Source organism: Spermophilus citellus (assembly GCF_964194105.1).
Source record: "Spermophilus citellus genome assembly, chromosome: 6".
NCBI lineage: Eukaryota > Metazoa > Chordata > Mammalia > Rodentia > Sciuridae > Spermophilus > Spermophilus citellus.
The window spans coordinates 132293220-132308808 of NC_138187.1; the positions used below are offsets into that span (position 1 = coordinate 132293220).

The 15589-nt window shown below is 50.9% G+C and overlaps 1 protein-coding gene across 12 annotated transcripts in view; it reads left to right on the forward strand.

Moving 5' to 3' along the window:
• Window positions 1-4407: 4407 nt before the first annotated feature.
• The window catches only part of PLEKHA6 (pleckstrin homology domain containing A6), a 144861-nt gene continuing 133679 nt past the window's right edge, over window positions 4408-15589 (forward strand). For 3 of the 12 annotated variants that reach the window (XR_014022516.1, XM_081298116.1, XM_081298129.1), the window contains exons 1-3: window positions 4620-4753; window positions 10327-10403; window positions 13987-14044. Coding sequence is in view for 11 of the 12 variants with exons in the window: in XM_081298116.1 (XP_081154242.1) it covers window positions 4671-4753; window positions 10327-10403; window positions 13987-14044 (218 nt within the window). In the remaining variant the exon portion in view is untranslated. Of the gene's footprint in view, window positions 4754-10326; window positions 10404-13986; window positions 14045-15589 lie in introns of all 12 variants that reach the window. The other 9 variants (XM_081298124.1, XM_081298123.1, XM_081298128.1 and 6 more) reach the window with 6 other exon arrangements.

Sequence of the window (15589 nt, forward strand, 5' to 3'; positions counted from 1 at the left end):
TTAGAACAGTACCCGACCTAGAGAAGGACTCAGTAAATATCGTGGAACACACGTAATCAATTCAGCTGGCTGTAGGGGAACCTCAGAGTCCGACAATCCTCAGGATGCCAGCACGAGAACAACAGTTTTTATAACAAGGTCCTCCTCTTCTAAGTCCTCACAGAGGCACGACTTTAAGCAAGTATCTGCCTGGGCCCTTGAATATTTATGTAACCAAATCCCTGGGGCCAGCAGAGGTGGCCCTTGCCTCTCTTTCCTTTGCTTCCTACTTCCTGTAAGACAATCAGCAGGACTGGGGACCTAGCCGGTAGGTGAGCATAACTATTAAACACTAGCACTCCACAAAGATCACGGATGGGGTCATTCTTTTATGCATCAGAGGAATATGTTGTAGTCTTCTTGTAACCATGTGAGTCTCTAGGCCAAAAATGTTGAAAAGATAGAGCAAAGGTCACAATGCAGAGCTTTGCTCTGCAGAGTGTTTCTGGTTTCTACTCCACCAGGGAATTGCTACAATTCCAGCGCTTCCCGTGAGTTCTCTAGTATTCTACCAGGGGAAAATGTGAACCTTGGACTGGATGATCACTCAGACCCTTTCTGGATCTAAAATTGTGGTTTTCTTGAAAGACTTGGGCTCCTATTCATGAGTCACCAAAAACTCACGTGATTTTCTTATTTGGCTTTCCTAGCACATAAAAGAGACAGGTGTGTTTTTTTCTGTGACTTTTGTATTAGTACTTTTTCAGTTGTTAGGGAGAGAAACACAACTAAAACTGACTAAAGCAAATAAGGGTGTTTATTGGCACCCATAAATGGAAATTCCAGGGGTAGAACCTCTGCTGGCAAGTTGGGCCCCAGGGGTGATGGGATGGCAGGAGGACCCAGTCTCTCTTCTTCTTCAGGCTCCATTTCTGCTGTGTTGGTTTCACATGCAGGCTGGCAGTCCCCAGCATGTGAAACCCAGCAGTATCAAAATGACACCTTGCCATCCAGGCATGATGACACATGCCTAAAATCCCAGTGATTTGGGAGGCTGAGGCAGGAGGTTCACAGATTCAAGGTCATCCTCAGCCACTGAGTGAACCTGTCTCAAAATTAAAAAATAAAAAAAGGCTGGGAACATAGCTTTTTTTTTTTTTTTTTTTTTTTGAGACTGGGTCTCACTCAGTTGCTTAGGGTTTGCTAAATTGCTGAAGCTGGCCTCAAATTTGCAATCCTCCTGTCTCAGCCTCCAAAATCTCTGGGATTACAGGCATGTATGCTCACGCCCAGCCCCAAGAGCTGTTTTTATCTGGGTTTTCTACTCTTTTCCTGCATACCCATAGCTCTTTTGCTAAAATGTCATTACTAGTTATACCAATGTTAATGGCGATTGGTAAACAAGAACTAGAATGTAAAAAGTTACTAGTGAGGATCCACCACAATTAGAAAAAGATTTCCTAACCTGATTTCTTATTTCAAATGAGAACAGAAAGCAACAACAGCAACAACAAAAACAACAATAAAAATCCAGCTATTCAGAATATCAGGGCTCAGACATAGTTCAGTTGGTAGAGTGCTTGCCTTGCATGCACATGGCCCTGGGTCAATCCCCAGAACCCCCCCCCCCCCCACACACACACCCACCAAAAAAAAAAAAAAAAAAAAAACAACAAAAACCCAGAATATCAAACACTGGCCTTTTCTTGCTTAAGTGAATGTTCCTAGGAGTCCAGGGCTAGATTAAAGATTAAACAAAACAACAATTTTGTAAGGAGGTCAACAGGAGCCCCCAACTCCTCCAAGAAAACAGTGGGCTTGTAAACATTTTCGAATATGTATCATTTTGTCCCCAATTTCCACCCACATGCAGCTGCCCTTCTGGTTGCTCAGGTTGGACTGGGATTACACTGGTTGCTGGTATTTGCCCTTGAGGCGTCTTGGCAACAGTGCTGGTAGTTTAGATCCTTGATATCACAGGGGCTGGGCAGGTGGCTGGGCTATATCAGCAGGGCGATTCTTTTTTTTTTTTTTTTAGTTGTAGTTGGACACAATACCTTTATTTTATTTATTGTTATGTGGTGCTGAGGATCGAACCCAGGGCCTCCAGAGTGCTAGGTGATCGCTCTACCATTGAGCTCCAGCCCCAGCCCAGCAGGGTGATTCTCACAGATGGTTCACCAGGCTGGGGTCTAGGCCTGCTCTCTTGTCTTCCCAGTCTGGGAGCTAAAGAGCACCAAGATCCTCATCTATGCTTCTCAAGTGTGGCCCAATTTACCAACAAATGCAACTTTGTCTACTAGAAATGTATAGGATCTGAGAAGGGAGAAGAGAGTTGAGTATTACGGGTTTCTTCTTCTCCTCTGCATCTGGAGAATGGACTCAATTAGACCTGGCCATGAATCAACCCGTGTGTGTTGGCAGAGTTCACTTCCAGTGTTGTGGAGGCAGAGTGATGTAATGGAAAGAGCTCTGGCCTGGGACACTAGTGAGCAGGTCCTTCTCAGCCACCACCTTGTTCAGTGACCCTGAGCAGCCCCTTGCCTTCTCTGCTTCTCAGTTTCCTATGTTTCAAACAGAGGATTGGACTAAAGACCTCTGAGGCATCTTTTAGGTTCACCATCCATCAGATGTATAAATGTTACACCCTACAGTTGGCAGACCTGGGAAGGAAGGCTCCCTGGATGTTTCCTTTTCCAGAAAGATCTTCCTACACACCCCTTGTTGTTGCCAAGGGTGATATTCAGTGTGCCCCTGAATAAGGTCAAAAGTACAGGATTACGGTTGGAGTTAAGAGTAGTTCCCAGGTATGACTATATCAGGCATTTATCAAACATTAATTGTTTGAGCTCGCAGGTGCTGGGGCTGTAAAAATGAATAAGACAGAGCCCCTACCTGGAGGAACACACAGTCCGGTGAAGGAGAAAGATGAGTAAAGCAGTCATTGCATTTTAGTGTGATAAATACTGCTAGAGTCATATAGAAGGCAGCATGACGCACAGAAGATGGACATATCAATCTGGGGTGGAGTCAAAGTGACTTCCTGGAGGAGGGAGCACATGGACAGACACTGAGGGATGAATAGGAGTTACCCAAGTGGAAAGGGGATTAAATCTCTTCGGATGCTCACAAAAAGTATGTTCACTCAACAGATCCTTGCCAACTGTCATGTGACACATTGTTTTCTTTAAAGACAGGCATCTCTTTCAATAAGAATGCACACCTAGCAGGGTGCGGTGACCCACATCTATAATCTCAGTGGCTCAGGAGGCTGAGGCAGGAGGATCATGAGTTTAAAGCCAGCCTCAGCAACTTAGTGGGGCCCTAAGCAACTTAGTGAGGTCCCGTCCCTAAATAAAATATTAAAAAGGGCTGGGAATGTGGCTTAGTGGTTAAGAGCCCCTGGGTTCAATCCTCAGTACTAGAAATAAATAAATAAATAAATAAAAAGAAAGAAAGAAAGAAAAGAAAAAAAATGCATACTTTAAAAAACCAAGAGACATATCTTTTATGGTTTAATTAATTATTCCCTTGGATTTGGCACAGGAGTAGGAACAGTGGACACCAAACTGGATCCCCAGGAGCAGGCGCTGTATAGACAGGGAAAGCTTGAGTGCACCCCATCTTTGATGTAGACCCTGAGATAGTAGAATTGTAGGCTCCGATGATACCAATATGAAATGCTTGCCTTCTGTACAAAGAGCACATTCATTAGCTCTTTGATAATTTTCTATTTCTTTTGCCATATATGGAGGGACTTAAAAGCTGTTGGGTTTCTGAGTATTCCTAAGGCTTCCCTATGATTCTACGTAACCATAGTAGGCTTCTTGGAGGAAGTGCTCAAGGAAGGAAAGGTGAAGACTAGCTTGACTGGTTAGGTTGACGTCTTAGCTGAAAGGGACTCCTAGGGCCCCTCACTGCTCCCAGCGCGCCACCCTTCCGTGCATTTGACCTTTGTTCCCGTCCTAACCTCCCACCGAGTAGAGCCAGGTTTGGTCACTTCCCCCTTTCCGTTGGGTGGCTGGACACGTCGCTCAGGTTTGTGACTCAAAGCTCTCGGTCGCGGCCGTGCGCTGGGCTGCGGGTGCTCCTGGGGCTGTGAATTACCTTCCGCGGCGCTGGCCCCGCCCCCCTCGCGCCGCCGCCGGAGGTTCAAGTGCAGGATCGGGGCTGAGCTGGAGCGAGAGGCAACACCCCGCTCGCTCGCTGCAACCTGCTCCCTCCGGGAGGATCCTCCCCGCGTAGCCGCTGCTCCCAGGCTCCGCCAGGCTGACGGGCAGCGCGAGCCGGGAGGGACCGACACCTCGGCGCTGCCCGCTAACAGTCCAGGCGGAGGAGCGTCATAATTACTCTCCGCGCTAATTGCCCATCATTAAAGTTCAGGAGACGGTCGAAGAGGAGCTCCGCGGCGAGGAGGAGGAGGAGGAGGCAGGTGGGGTCGGGCTGGGGCTCCCGGCCCGGGCAGGGTTAAGTGCTCGCTGGTTCCCTGCCGCCCGGCTTGCGGCCAGCTCGCCGTCTCCGAGAGGCCAGAGTCACTGCCAGGGACCCAGGAGGTACGCCGTGAGCCAGGGCGGACCCACGTCGGACCCCCTCCCCCATCGCCGCCTCTAGGAGGCGGCCGAAAGTGGGGGCGCCAGCCTGGCGCCCGGGGGAGGAGGGCAGAGAGCTAGAGGGGCTGCGGGGACACGGAGATGGCCGATGAGATTGACTGGCTGGACTTGCCGGGCCGGTGGACCTACGGAGTGGACCGCGGTGGGAGAATCTTCTTCATCAAGTACGTAGGTCTCTCTCTCTCCTCTCCTCTCCTTTTTTTTTTTTTTTCATTATTTTTCTTTAAAGTTTTCCAACTTGAAAGGTGGCAGGGCTGGGAACAAGCCGGAGGGAGGAGGGACTGGGACGGTGGGCATGACTAATAAGTTTATCGGGATGCCTGTTTGAATGTGTCTCCCGCCTTTTCCTCAATGGGTCAAAGTCCAGCAAAGGCTCTGTATTCCCTAGCTAGAAAGGCAGGGCAGGACAGGGAGGTGCCGCCTTTCCCGTCTCCCCTGACCACAGAGGTCCCCAGGAGGACAGCCATACCTGTGCCCAGCCTGGGATCCTTTCACCTCCTTGGGCAGAAAGATCCAAAGGTGGATCTCCAATCCCCCTCCCCTACTTGCTACCTGAAGACTTCAGCTAAGTGACAAGATACATGCAGTCCAGGAGGGGACTGAGTCTGCCACCCGGTTCCTGCGTCCCCTCACCCATGGGTTCAGTGTTCCAAAGCCAGCAGCTCTTCTCCCCTCCTGCTGGAATGTTGTCAAGGGACAGGAGAAGCTAGCCACCCACTGCATGTGTAGCAATCTTTAGGGAGAGAGAGTCTTTGCTACTCTCAGTAATTTATTAGCACTGTTATAATAATTTCATAAACCAAAATGGCTGTGGCATAATCTCATTATAACAAAGTGGCCCTCTTTTGGCCCGCTTCTCCTATAGTCATTTTTTTTGCCAGGATAGAAATCTTCCAATGAGATAGCAAGTCTAGAAGCACAGCATTCTGGACTGTTACCCACACTTGACATGCTTTCTCTTCTTCAAGATAGTCACTCACCGGGCATGAGAGTGAAAAGGAACCCAGAAGCAGTCCCTGTGTTGTCTAGGTGGGGGACCCAGGTCCAGAGAGATTGGAACTGCTTGTCGAAGATAAAATCATTGTCAGTCAGATCTTGGTCTAAGCCTGGCATCTGCAGGCTGTCCTGCCCGCTTTTCTCTAACCAGCCTGCCTTTGCAGGAGCCCAAGCGGCAGAGTGTTCTCTTGGGTGTTTGTCAGTTTCCACACTTGCTTAGGGCCTTTCTTTTGTAATTATTGCCACCATTATCCTAATTGATGCTGTCATTATATTATCTTAGAAATCAACTCCACGAAAGTTCTTGACCCTAGGTCAGGTTCCTGAATAACAGAACTTCTCCAGGATTAAAACCAGAGTGCCCTCCCTCAGGGGCTTGAGACTTCAGAGTCCATAAGGATCATCGGGGCCAGGAGCTATGGTGGCACGTGCCTGCAGTCCCAGCTACTCAGGAGGCTGAGGTGGGAGGATGGCTTGAGCCCAGAAGTTTGAGGGCAACATGGGGACACCCTGACTGAAAAAAAAAAGGCTTTGTTAAAAAAGCTTCTTGAGCGCTCTGTCAGAGATTCCTGTTCCTGCGGATCTGAATTCTCCCAGTTCCCAGGTACTCTAGAGAAGGGGTTCATCCTGCTCTTTCTTCCCAGTCTCCTGCTGGCCTTCCAGCTTCTTTTTGTCTTGTATTCCACAAACACATCTGAAGCATTTACTCTTTACTGCTCACTAGGCACTGGAGATAAAAATAAATAAATAAACGACAGGGTTTTTTGTTGTTGTTGTTGTTGATGTTGTTGTTTAAAGTCATAGGAAGAAAACACAAATAAGTCCTTAGGAAATCATCGGATACATTCTGGAAGCATCTATTTTGCATGGGGCTCTAGGAGAAGGGGGAAGGAAGAGCCAGCACTGTGCAGGGAGTTCAGGGGCCTCCCCAGGAGGAGGAAGCATTTGGGCTGAGCTTGTTGAAGGGTGGGAGCCAAAGGGGGCTTGGCCGCTGGGGCCCATGGAAGGACGGACGGCACTGACGGTGGGACATGGGTCACTAGAATCCTCTATGGGGCTCAGTAAAGTGGAGTGGAGGATGCAGGGGTGCTGCAGAGGACAAGGACAAAAAGTCACAAAGGGACAGCTTGAGAGAGGCCTTACATGTTTGGACTCCATCCTGTAGGAGGTGGGAAGCCAAAGGTCTTGACAGAGTCAGATCTGCATTCAGAACGATCTTCTGGCAGCTAAAGGGGAGATGATTTGAGGCTGGGCAGGAGGCGGGGGAGAAACTCAGGAAGCAATGGTGAAAATGGAAAATTGGGAGAAAGCTGATGGGGGACCTGAATTCAAGTGGGGAGCACAGAGGTGAAGGGGAGGGAGAGAAGGGAGATATATATATATATATATATATATATATATATATATATATATATATATATATATATATTAATCACACTCAGGGGTACTTAACCCTTGAGCCACTCTCCAGCCCTTTTTATATTTCATTTAGAGTCAGGGTCTCTCCGAGTTGCTGGCCAAGTTGCTGAGGCTGGCCTAGAACTTGCGGCCCTCTTGCCTCAGCCTTCTGAGCCACTGGGATTTCAAGTGTGCGCCACTATGTCTGGCGAAGAAAGACTTCTGTAGGGACAGGATTTTAGGAATAGGATCTACCGCCTGGATATTGTGGAGGGCAAAGATAAATCTCAGAATTTCCAGTTTGAGTTTGCCAGAGATCAGCAAATAGGAAGAGAAACTCATTTTAGGGGGAGTGCAGGTTCAGGGGACATACTGAGTTTGAGGTGTTGACAGACAGCTGGATAGACAGACAGGGGTCCAGAGAGTCATCTTGATGAAAGGAGAGTCCTAGGGGTCATTATGAAGAGGCAGGACTGCCCAGAGTGTGGGAGGGGTGGGGTGAGAAGGGCATTACTGTGTTTAGGGACAGGAAAGAGGAAAAGAGGCCAACAAGGAGAACGGGGTCAAGGGGTCATGGGGTGAGCAGCACCAGGACCTGTTGAGTGTTGCCCCCGAAGGGAAGGAAGAGGGATACTGAGAAGGGGGAAGGAAGGAGTGGCCAACAATGTGGAACTCGGCAGAGAAGCCAACGGCCCGAGACTGGAGTGTCTGTTGGATTTAGGAACACTGGGGGTGAGGGCGTCTTTAATGGAAAGTGGTTTCAGGGTGGGGCTGGGGACAGAAACCAGCTTGCAGTGGGCTGATGCCCGGGGTGGCTGGAGGCAGGGACTGGAGGTGGGAGAGACTCGTCTCTAAGGGGGATGTTGGGTCAGGAGGGAGAGGGATGTGACCAGAAGCTGCAGGGAGATGGTGCCAGGACAGAGTGCTCAGCGGTGGAAGACAGGAAGGGGAGCGGACCAGAAAGTGATGGACCCCACGGGGGTGGGGGTGGGGGGAGAAAGTGACAGTGCACGCCTGGAATGCTCAGTGGAGTGACATTTCTATCAAAGAAGGGAAAGGATGGTCTGTAGCCCAGGCAGGGGATTAGCTTTGAATGGGAGAAGGCTGCCTGTTCTCCAGTGCAGAGACGAATTAAAGGATGGGTGAGAATGTGGTGAACTTGGGGGTAGGGTGTTTGGGCATGTTGGGAGGCCTGATGGTTTTATTTTTTCCTTCTCTTAAGATACAGGATCAGTCGGGGTAGGTGGGGGATGGCAGGGGGGCAGGATGGTGCTAAGGCCTGGGAACATCCAGCAAATGACTAGGGACCCTAAAGCAGATTCTAGTGGTGCTCAGGGCCCAACAGAGCTTGGGGTCTGTGGACTTGGGTCCTCCCAGGTCCAATTTCCCATCAGTCCAGTGCTGGGTGGCTGCATTGTGCCAGCCCAGGGACTAACGAAGGAGGACAGTGGAAGGACAAGAAGAGGAAGCCGAGGGTTGTGGTGGGAAGCTGAGGGTGTGATGCGGTGGTCCACACCATCCAGGTGGCGGGAGGCAGCTGGGAAGTCCGAGGGAGCCAGCAGCGTGAGTGTGAGCAGAGGTCAGGCCCCGGGTGGGGTGGGGGGCTGGGAAGTCTCAGGGGAGCTCAAGAGGAGGGGTGAGGGGCTGCATTTCCCTCAAACCCTTCCCCTCCCATTGCCTCCCAGGATCAAAGCCCAGACCAGAGCCCAGGAATAAGGCACTTTGTCCAATGGCTCCCAAGTGGCTCCAGGGTTCAGGGGTCATAGAACTGTGACTTTGTTTCTTCTTTGGTCAGTTGGGAAAACTCTTCCTGTAGCAGGTGTCCAACCTCAGAGAAAAATGAATGGAGTCGAGAAAAAGAGGGCCCGTGTCCGCACAATGTGCATGAATAGTCACGGCAGCTTTATTTATTGTGGTCCCAAATTGAGATCAACCCATATGTCCGTCAACAGAATGGATGCTTATGCTGGTGCGTCCTGAACACTACTCAGCACTAAGGTGGAGTGAAATAAATTCTACAGCAAGGAACAAAAGAAGGAAGGAGGGAAGGAGGGAAAGAGGGAAGGAAGGAAGGAAGGATCAGACAAAGAAGTCCAGCTTATATGATTCCATTTATGTAAAATTCTAGAAACTCTAAAAAATACACACTAACCTAGAGCGACAGAGCAGATCAGTGTTATAGGGGACGGTGGATAAGAGCTAGGGGGAGGAAGAGGTGTACAGTGGAGTTTATTTATTTATTTTTGTTGTAGTTGAATACACTATCTTTAATTAATTAATTTACTTTTATGTGGTGCTGAGGATTGAACACGGGGCCTCACCTGCTAGGTGAGCGCTCTAACGCTGAGCCACAACCCCAGCCCAACAGTGGAGTTTATTGTACATCAGTCATACCTTAAAGACACAGAATGAAGTCTTGTCCTAGACCCCAAGACCACCTCCCCCTAAAGCCTGAATGATCCAGGGCATCTGTGAGTCCTTTCCTTCGCATGCCTGAATTGACCAAGATAGGTGCTTCATGCTAGGTCACATGTGACTCTGGAAAAATCTGTGTCACTTGGATCTTGGGGGCAGAGAAACATTGATGGGTTCCTGTGCCCTCAGACCTAGAGCCCAGAGTGTCTGCACTGTCCTGGAGCCAGCCTTGGAGGGTGTGAGATGTTAGAGCTGGGCATTTGTGGAGGACAGGTCTAGGTCTGAAACTGGCTTCATCACTTACTGGTTGTGACCTTGGGGGTGTCCTTTCCCCATTCTAGACCTCAGATTCATAATCTGTTTGGGAGGAAATGTCATGAGTGAAAATATACAGCCTTGCAGACACCCAGCTCCACTCACACAGCCTCTTCCCTTTCTCATGCATCAGAGAAGTTGTGGGTTGGGGACTTGCTGGGAGGACCCCCCACCTGACTTCTGCAGTCCCCTCCAGTGTGGCCCCTTGAGGGAAGGCTCCCAATTTTAACATCTTCCCAGGGAGCGATCCCTTCTTTGCTAGCGTTCCACTTCCTGTGCCTTGCTAGAGGGGGGGGAGAGTAGTTGCTGCTGTGTTGTGTTGTAAGCATCCTTCCATGCACCGGTCCCCAGTGGGTCACAAATTCTTTTTTTTTATGTATTGGTTTATTTATTTTTTTATTGTTGGTCGTTCAAAACATTACATAGTTCTTAATATATCATATTTCACAGTTTGATTCAAGTGGGTAAGGGTCACAAATTCTTGAAGACCAGGCACCAGACCTTCACGTGGCAGCGTCGGGGGCTCCCACGTCAGGCATCTGGATTGTTCAGGGAAGCCTTGTTCAGGGAAGCCTTTCTTGAACCTGACCCTTTCTCATTGATCCTTCCATAGTGACGAGGAAAAGTCAACCAGCTGGGTGCACCCTGGTACAGAAGCACCCATCCAGAGTGGACACTCCTCCGGCCCAGGTAAGGAGCCCGCTGCCCCTGCCTTCACAATCATGGAGGAAGCACAATCTTGAGGTGGCTACAGGAGCCCTGGGCCCCAGCTCTGCTCCCCTTCTCCGTGGGTGGCCTCTACTTAGCCTGTGGGCTGCCATTTTGCCAGGGGCCATGCTCACCTCCGGGTCTCTCCTAACTTCTACCTTGACCTTCGGTATCTGGGACAGACACTGGAGGACACAGATCTCACTCCTCTCTCATCCCCTGCCCAGTCAAGTCCTTCTATCTTGAGGTTCCTGGACTGGGCAGAACCCAGCCCTCAGTGCTCTTAGCCTGGTTGGTGATGTTCTCCATCTCTGCTGCCCATTGGCCACATGTGGGCCATGGAAATGTGGTTAGTGCTACCAAGGACCTGAATTTTTTATTTTAATCAATTGAAATGTAAATAACCCCTCTTGGCTGATAGGAACTCCTTCAAGCTGGCGAGAAACAGGAAAGACGAGGGGCCAAGGTCATCACTGACTGCTCCCTTGCCCTTGGTGACCTCTCAGCCCGCTGGGAAAGGTGGGACACAGACAGGCCAACAATGCACACGGAACAGTCAAAGAGAAAGGGATCCGTCTGAGTTACAGCGGGAGGGAGGCCAGGCTTGAGAAGGACTGGGGTCCTTCAAGTGACCACAGATGGACCCCTTCTGTTCTGAGTCCAGTAGGAGGAGGAGTTGTGGGCAGCATCCTGGCAGGATCTCCCACCAGCCCAGCCTTCACCTGACTGGACACCAGGCATCCGCTTCCAAGAGATGTGGTCACTCATGGGGCTCAGCTGGCAGTGCTGGACATATTGGCTTAGGGTTTCGACTTGCCCAGAGCCTATTTCTATTTTTGGTACCTGCACTCAACCACGGAGCCACATCCTAGCCCCCCCCCCTTTTTTTGTATATTATTCAGAGAAAGGATCTTGATGAGTTGCTGAGGGCCTCACTAAGTTGCTGAGGCTGGCTTTGAACTGGCGATCCTCCTGCCTCAGCCTCCCGAGCTCCTGGGATTACAGGTGTGCACCGCTGCCCTTGGGGGTGCATTAAGTTCTGGAGGTGGAGAGACTCAGCTCAGGTCCTGGCTCTACTTGCAGGTGCTTGATTCCGTATCTGAACAACTGGGAGAGGGTTGGGAACCTCACTAGGAGGTGGCTGGGAGCACACAGGAGCACTGGGAGGTAACTGCTGAAGGGAGGCCTCCTACCACCCGGGGCCAGGACTCTTTTCTTCTAGGGGGCTGGTGCTATTGCTGCCCCAGGGTCCCGGCCATTCAGAGTCAAGTCCACCATCAGTATGGGAGATGACTAGGAGCCTGGGCCCATCTCTTTTGGCCAGCCAACTGGCCTTCCGCAGCTGGGAAGGGGTTAAGATGCCCCCGAAGCTCGCCGGGAGGGCAGCTGCCTCGGCGGGCACTCGGCCTGGACAGGAACATAAGCGCTCTTGGTGTTGCCCAGGCAGAGAGGGCAGTGTGGAGGGAAGTTGCTAGAAAAAGGCAAGGGACATAATCCACGCTGGCCTCCTGCCCGGGGACATCACAGTGGCAGGATTATTTATGATTCTGACCCAATGGGGGATCCCTCTACTTGGGGAGGCTGCCAACCCACGCCCTTCTGAATGGGAGCATCCTCCCACAGGGACAGAGGGGAACAAGTAGCATTTATGGAGTTGCACAGAGGAAGGAGTGTGGGCTTTAAAGACAGCAGACCAGTGCTCACATCCCGGCCCAGACATTTCCTGTGTGGCTTCAAGCAAGTTGATGAACCTGTCTGGGTCTCAGTTTCCTTATCTGTCAGCAGATAGATGGGGCTGACACCTATTGTATAATATTGCTGTGCAGATTAGAAGCACTAACAGAGGTGACAGGCATGGCTTAGGGGAAGGAAGATCTCCTCAGGTGGTAGCAGGTGTTTCCCCGGGGCAAGTCCTGGGCAGAAGCTGGGCTCCTTAGCGGTTCTGTTTTGCTGAAGCAGCAACTAGGAGACTACAGACCCCTTGATAAACACAAGTGAATAAAATGGGCGACCAGAAGCCAGACCTGCCACACCACAGGACCCAGGCTGTGCTCTGTGCAGGGTGTGCCCCAAACAGCTGAGATGACCAGGAGATGGTCAGATGAACAGAGAAGGGCCATGTCTTGTAAGATCTCCTACCCAAGGCAGATGCTTGGGCTCACCAGAAAGGTGGCTGGGAATCTCTGTCACAAGAATTCCCACCTGTTTCCCAGCCTCAGCCAGGGGACACTGGATTCTCTAGGGCTCTCAGGAACCTCCTCCTCTGCCGTGGGAGGAGGGAGTCTGTGGGACAGGGCCGGGCGGCTGTTTGAGGACAGTGCACAGGACACGGATGAGTTAGTGCCTGACAGAGTTCCCTTTAAGAGGTAGAGTTGTCGTACCCACCTGTGGGGTTTGCCCGGGACCCCTCCTGCCCCCTGCCAAGGTCAGCTTCCTTCATGATTTAGGCCTTGGGACCGAGATCCTGTGGTTCTCCTCTCTGAGCACTTCCGTGGGTGCCTCAGTCTTGGCTGGGCACAAGATCACGAGCCACTCACAGCTTTGTCGATTCAAACAGCAATTCTTTATTCCCGAACTCACACCGGCCTCTACACACACGTTCTGGGGAAATCCCAGTTCTGCTGCCGCCCAATTCACCTACTCCAGGAGGCTTTTTTTTTCCAAATACTTTCTGAACCTCACGAGAACTCAACGGGAACTCAGGCAGCAGGAACGCCCTATTCCCAGCAGCAATAATCTTCAACCTCGAACTTCCCTAAAACCCATATTGTCTTAAACTGGGAACGCCTTAAACTTGTCTTAAACCGGGAAGCCCTAAACCCAAGGAGCAGGATACTTCCTCAAACCTGCAGGATACACCCTAATCCTGGATCCACCCTCATCCTTGAGCAGGGTCACCTTTCTCAAACACACATGCAATGTCAACAGCGAAATTCCAAGACAAGTCCATTTAACATGGGGTACGCTGGCAAGGAAATTTCGATGCGTCATTCCTACTTGGCAATGGCCCTCAGCACGTGGGCATCTAGGTTCTGTGGGTCTCTAGAGGTCACATGGCTGGCCTGGGATTTGGAGACTTTTAGAGTCAAATCTTAGGTGCTATTTATCCGAGTCTTGGGGCAAGTGACAGCCCTTGGTCCCAGCTTCCACTTCTGTGATATAAGGGGGCTGGTCACATGATCCTGAGGACATTTTCAGGACAACCTTGGTGGCTCACTGCTAAGCCTTTGGGGCTGGCCCGGGGCATGGCCCAGTGTGGCTGCTCAGAAGAGCTTTGTGGAATGAGTGGGTGAGCCCCAATGTTTTTTTCAGTGGCTTTGCTCATTGTCAGACATGTCCCATCCCTGCCACCTGTCTCATTATTTGCTAGAAATTTAGGTGCTAGAAGTAATAGGCAAAATAAGGTGAAATGGTTGCTTGGACCCCCGCAGCTGCTCTGGGGACCTCCCTGCCTCTCCAGGCCCAGGCCTCCTGCGCGAGGTTGCTTGGTGGGGCCGACGGGGACAAGTGGAGTCCGAGCCTTCTCGAGCCTTCCTTCTCATCCTGTGATTCTGCTTCCTGGCAGGTTTGCCCAAGGGCTGGGAGATGGATTCCACGAAGGAAGGAGCCGTGTATTTCATCAAGTGAGTAAGATGGAGTTTCCTTTCTGATATCGCCATTGGTCTTACTTTTGTCCTTGTCACCGATGTCACCTCTGGAGGGGGAGGTGATTAAAAAGGTCTGGTTTTTCGTCAAAGTCATCGTGGGATCTGTGAGTGGCCAGGAAGGCACCCTAGGCCTCAGAGTGCTGCAGAGAGAGAGGCCTGTCTGTCTGTCTGTCTGTGTTGACGTTGACCTGGGCATGGCTGGTGTCAATCACGGAAAGTTCTCTGGGGTGGGGTGGGTGGGGCACTGGGCTGGGCTGCACAGGTGGAAGGAGATGGCTCAACCAAGCGGAGGAGAGCGTTCTGGACAAACCAGACAGTGGTGGAGAGGCAGGAGCTGGGGCAGTGGGGCACAGGGGAGGAAGGTGGAGCTCAAGGGGCAGGTGTGTGGTGTTCACTGAGAAGACAGGCTGTGGTGGCCGGGCCAGGCCCAGCTTTCTTGCTTCTGGACAGGGGTACCTGTGATTCTGGGTGGAGGTGTGTGTGTCCAGGCCCCTGGGGGTGGGGCAGCCCTGACTTTTCCCAGTTGAAGCTGCTCCTCGGGGAGCCACCCTGGACTTCTCAGGGACGCAGAGGACACAGCTCTGTGGGCTGCTTGGTCCACACCACTCGCTTGGACTCATTTCCCTCCACTTGGCCTCAGTCTCCCCGCCTCCCAGCCAGGCTGGGTCCTGGCTTCCTTCCCATGGGTGAGGCCCAGCATGCTCAGGCCTGCGGACTCCCCGCCTGCTCTGCCCCCTGAATCTGCAGATGGCAGGGCGCTGCTGCCTGGTGGATGGGGCCTGGCTCCACCAAGGGAGCCACAGTCCACCCAGGACAGCGGACCCTTTCCCTCCCTCTCCTCTCTGAAATTCTCATCCACCAACACCCTGAGAGGTCCCTTTTCCATCCCACAGCTCAAGACTGGCCGTATTTTTAAAAGCAAAAAGCTCTTATGAATAATCTCTTTTGGAAACTGTTCTGCTAACGCATGGCTCTTACAGCCTGAATTTCCCTAAAATTAAATCTAAATCCTTCCTGATTCAGTTAAGAGAACTGTTCCTTTGCTGGACACAGGAACAGGAACACACACCAGCTACTCAGGAGGCTGAGGCAGGAGAATTGCAAGTCTGAGGTCAGCCTAGGCAATTTAATGAGACCCTGTCTCAAAATAAAAAATAAAAAGGTCTGGGGGTGGTAAAAAAGATCTCTCTCTCTCTCTCTCTCTCTCACACACACACACACACACTATATATATATATATTTTTTTCTTTCTTCTAGAAACTATCCTAATATTCCTGATGTACAGAATATACATTTGGTTCTTTAGACAGTTTATTAAGCACTTTTATGATGTTACCTCTTTCCACCTATTCTTAAAAAACTTACCTTTGAGCCAGGAGTGGTGGCGCATGCCTATAACCTCAGCAGCTCCAGAGGCTGAGGCAGGAGGATCACAAGTTTGAGACCAACTGCAGCAACTTAGTGAGACCTTCTCTCAAAATAAAAAATAAAAGGGGCTGGGGATGTGGCTCGGTGGTAAAG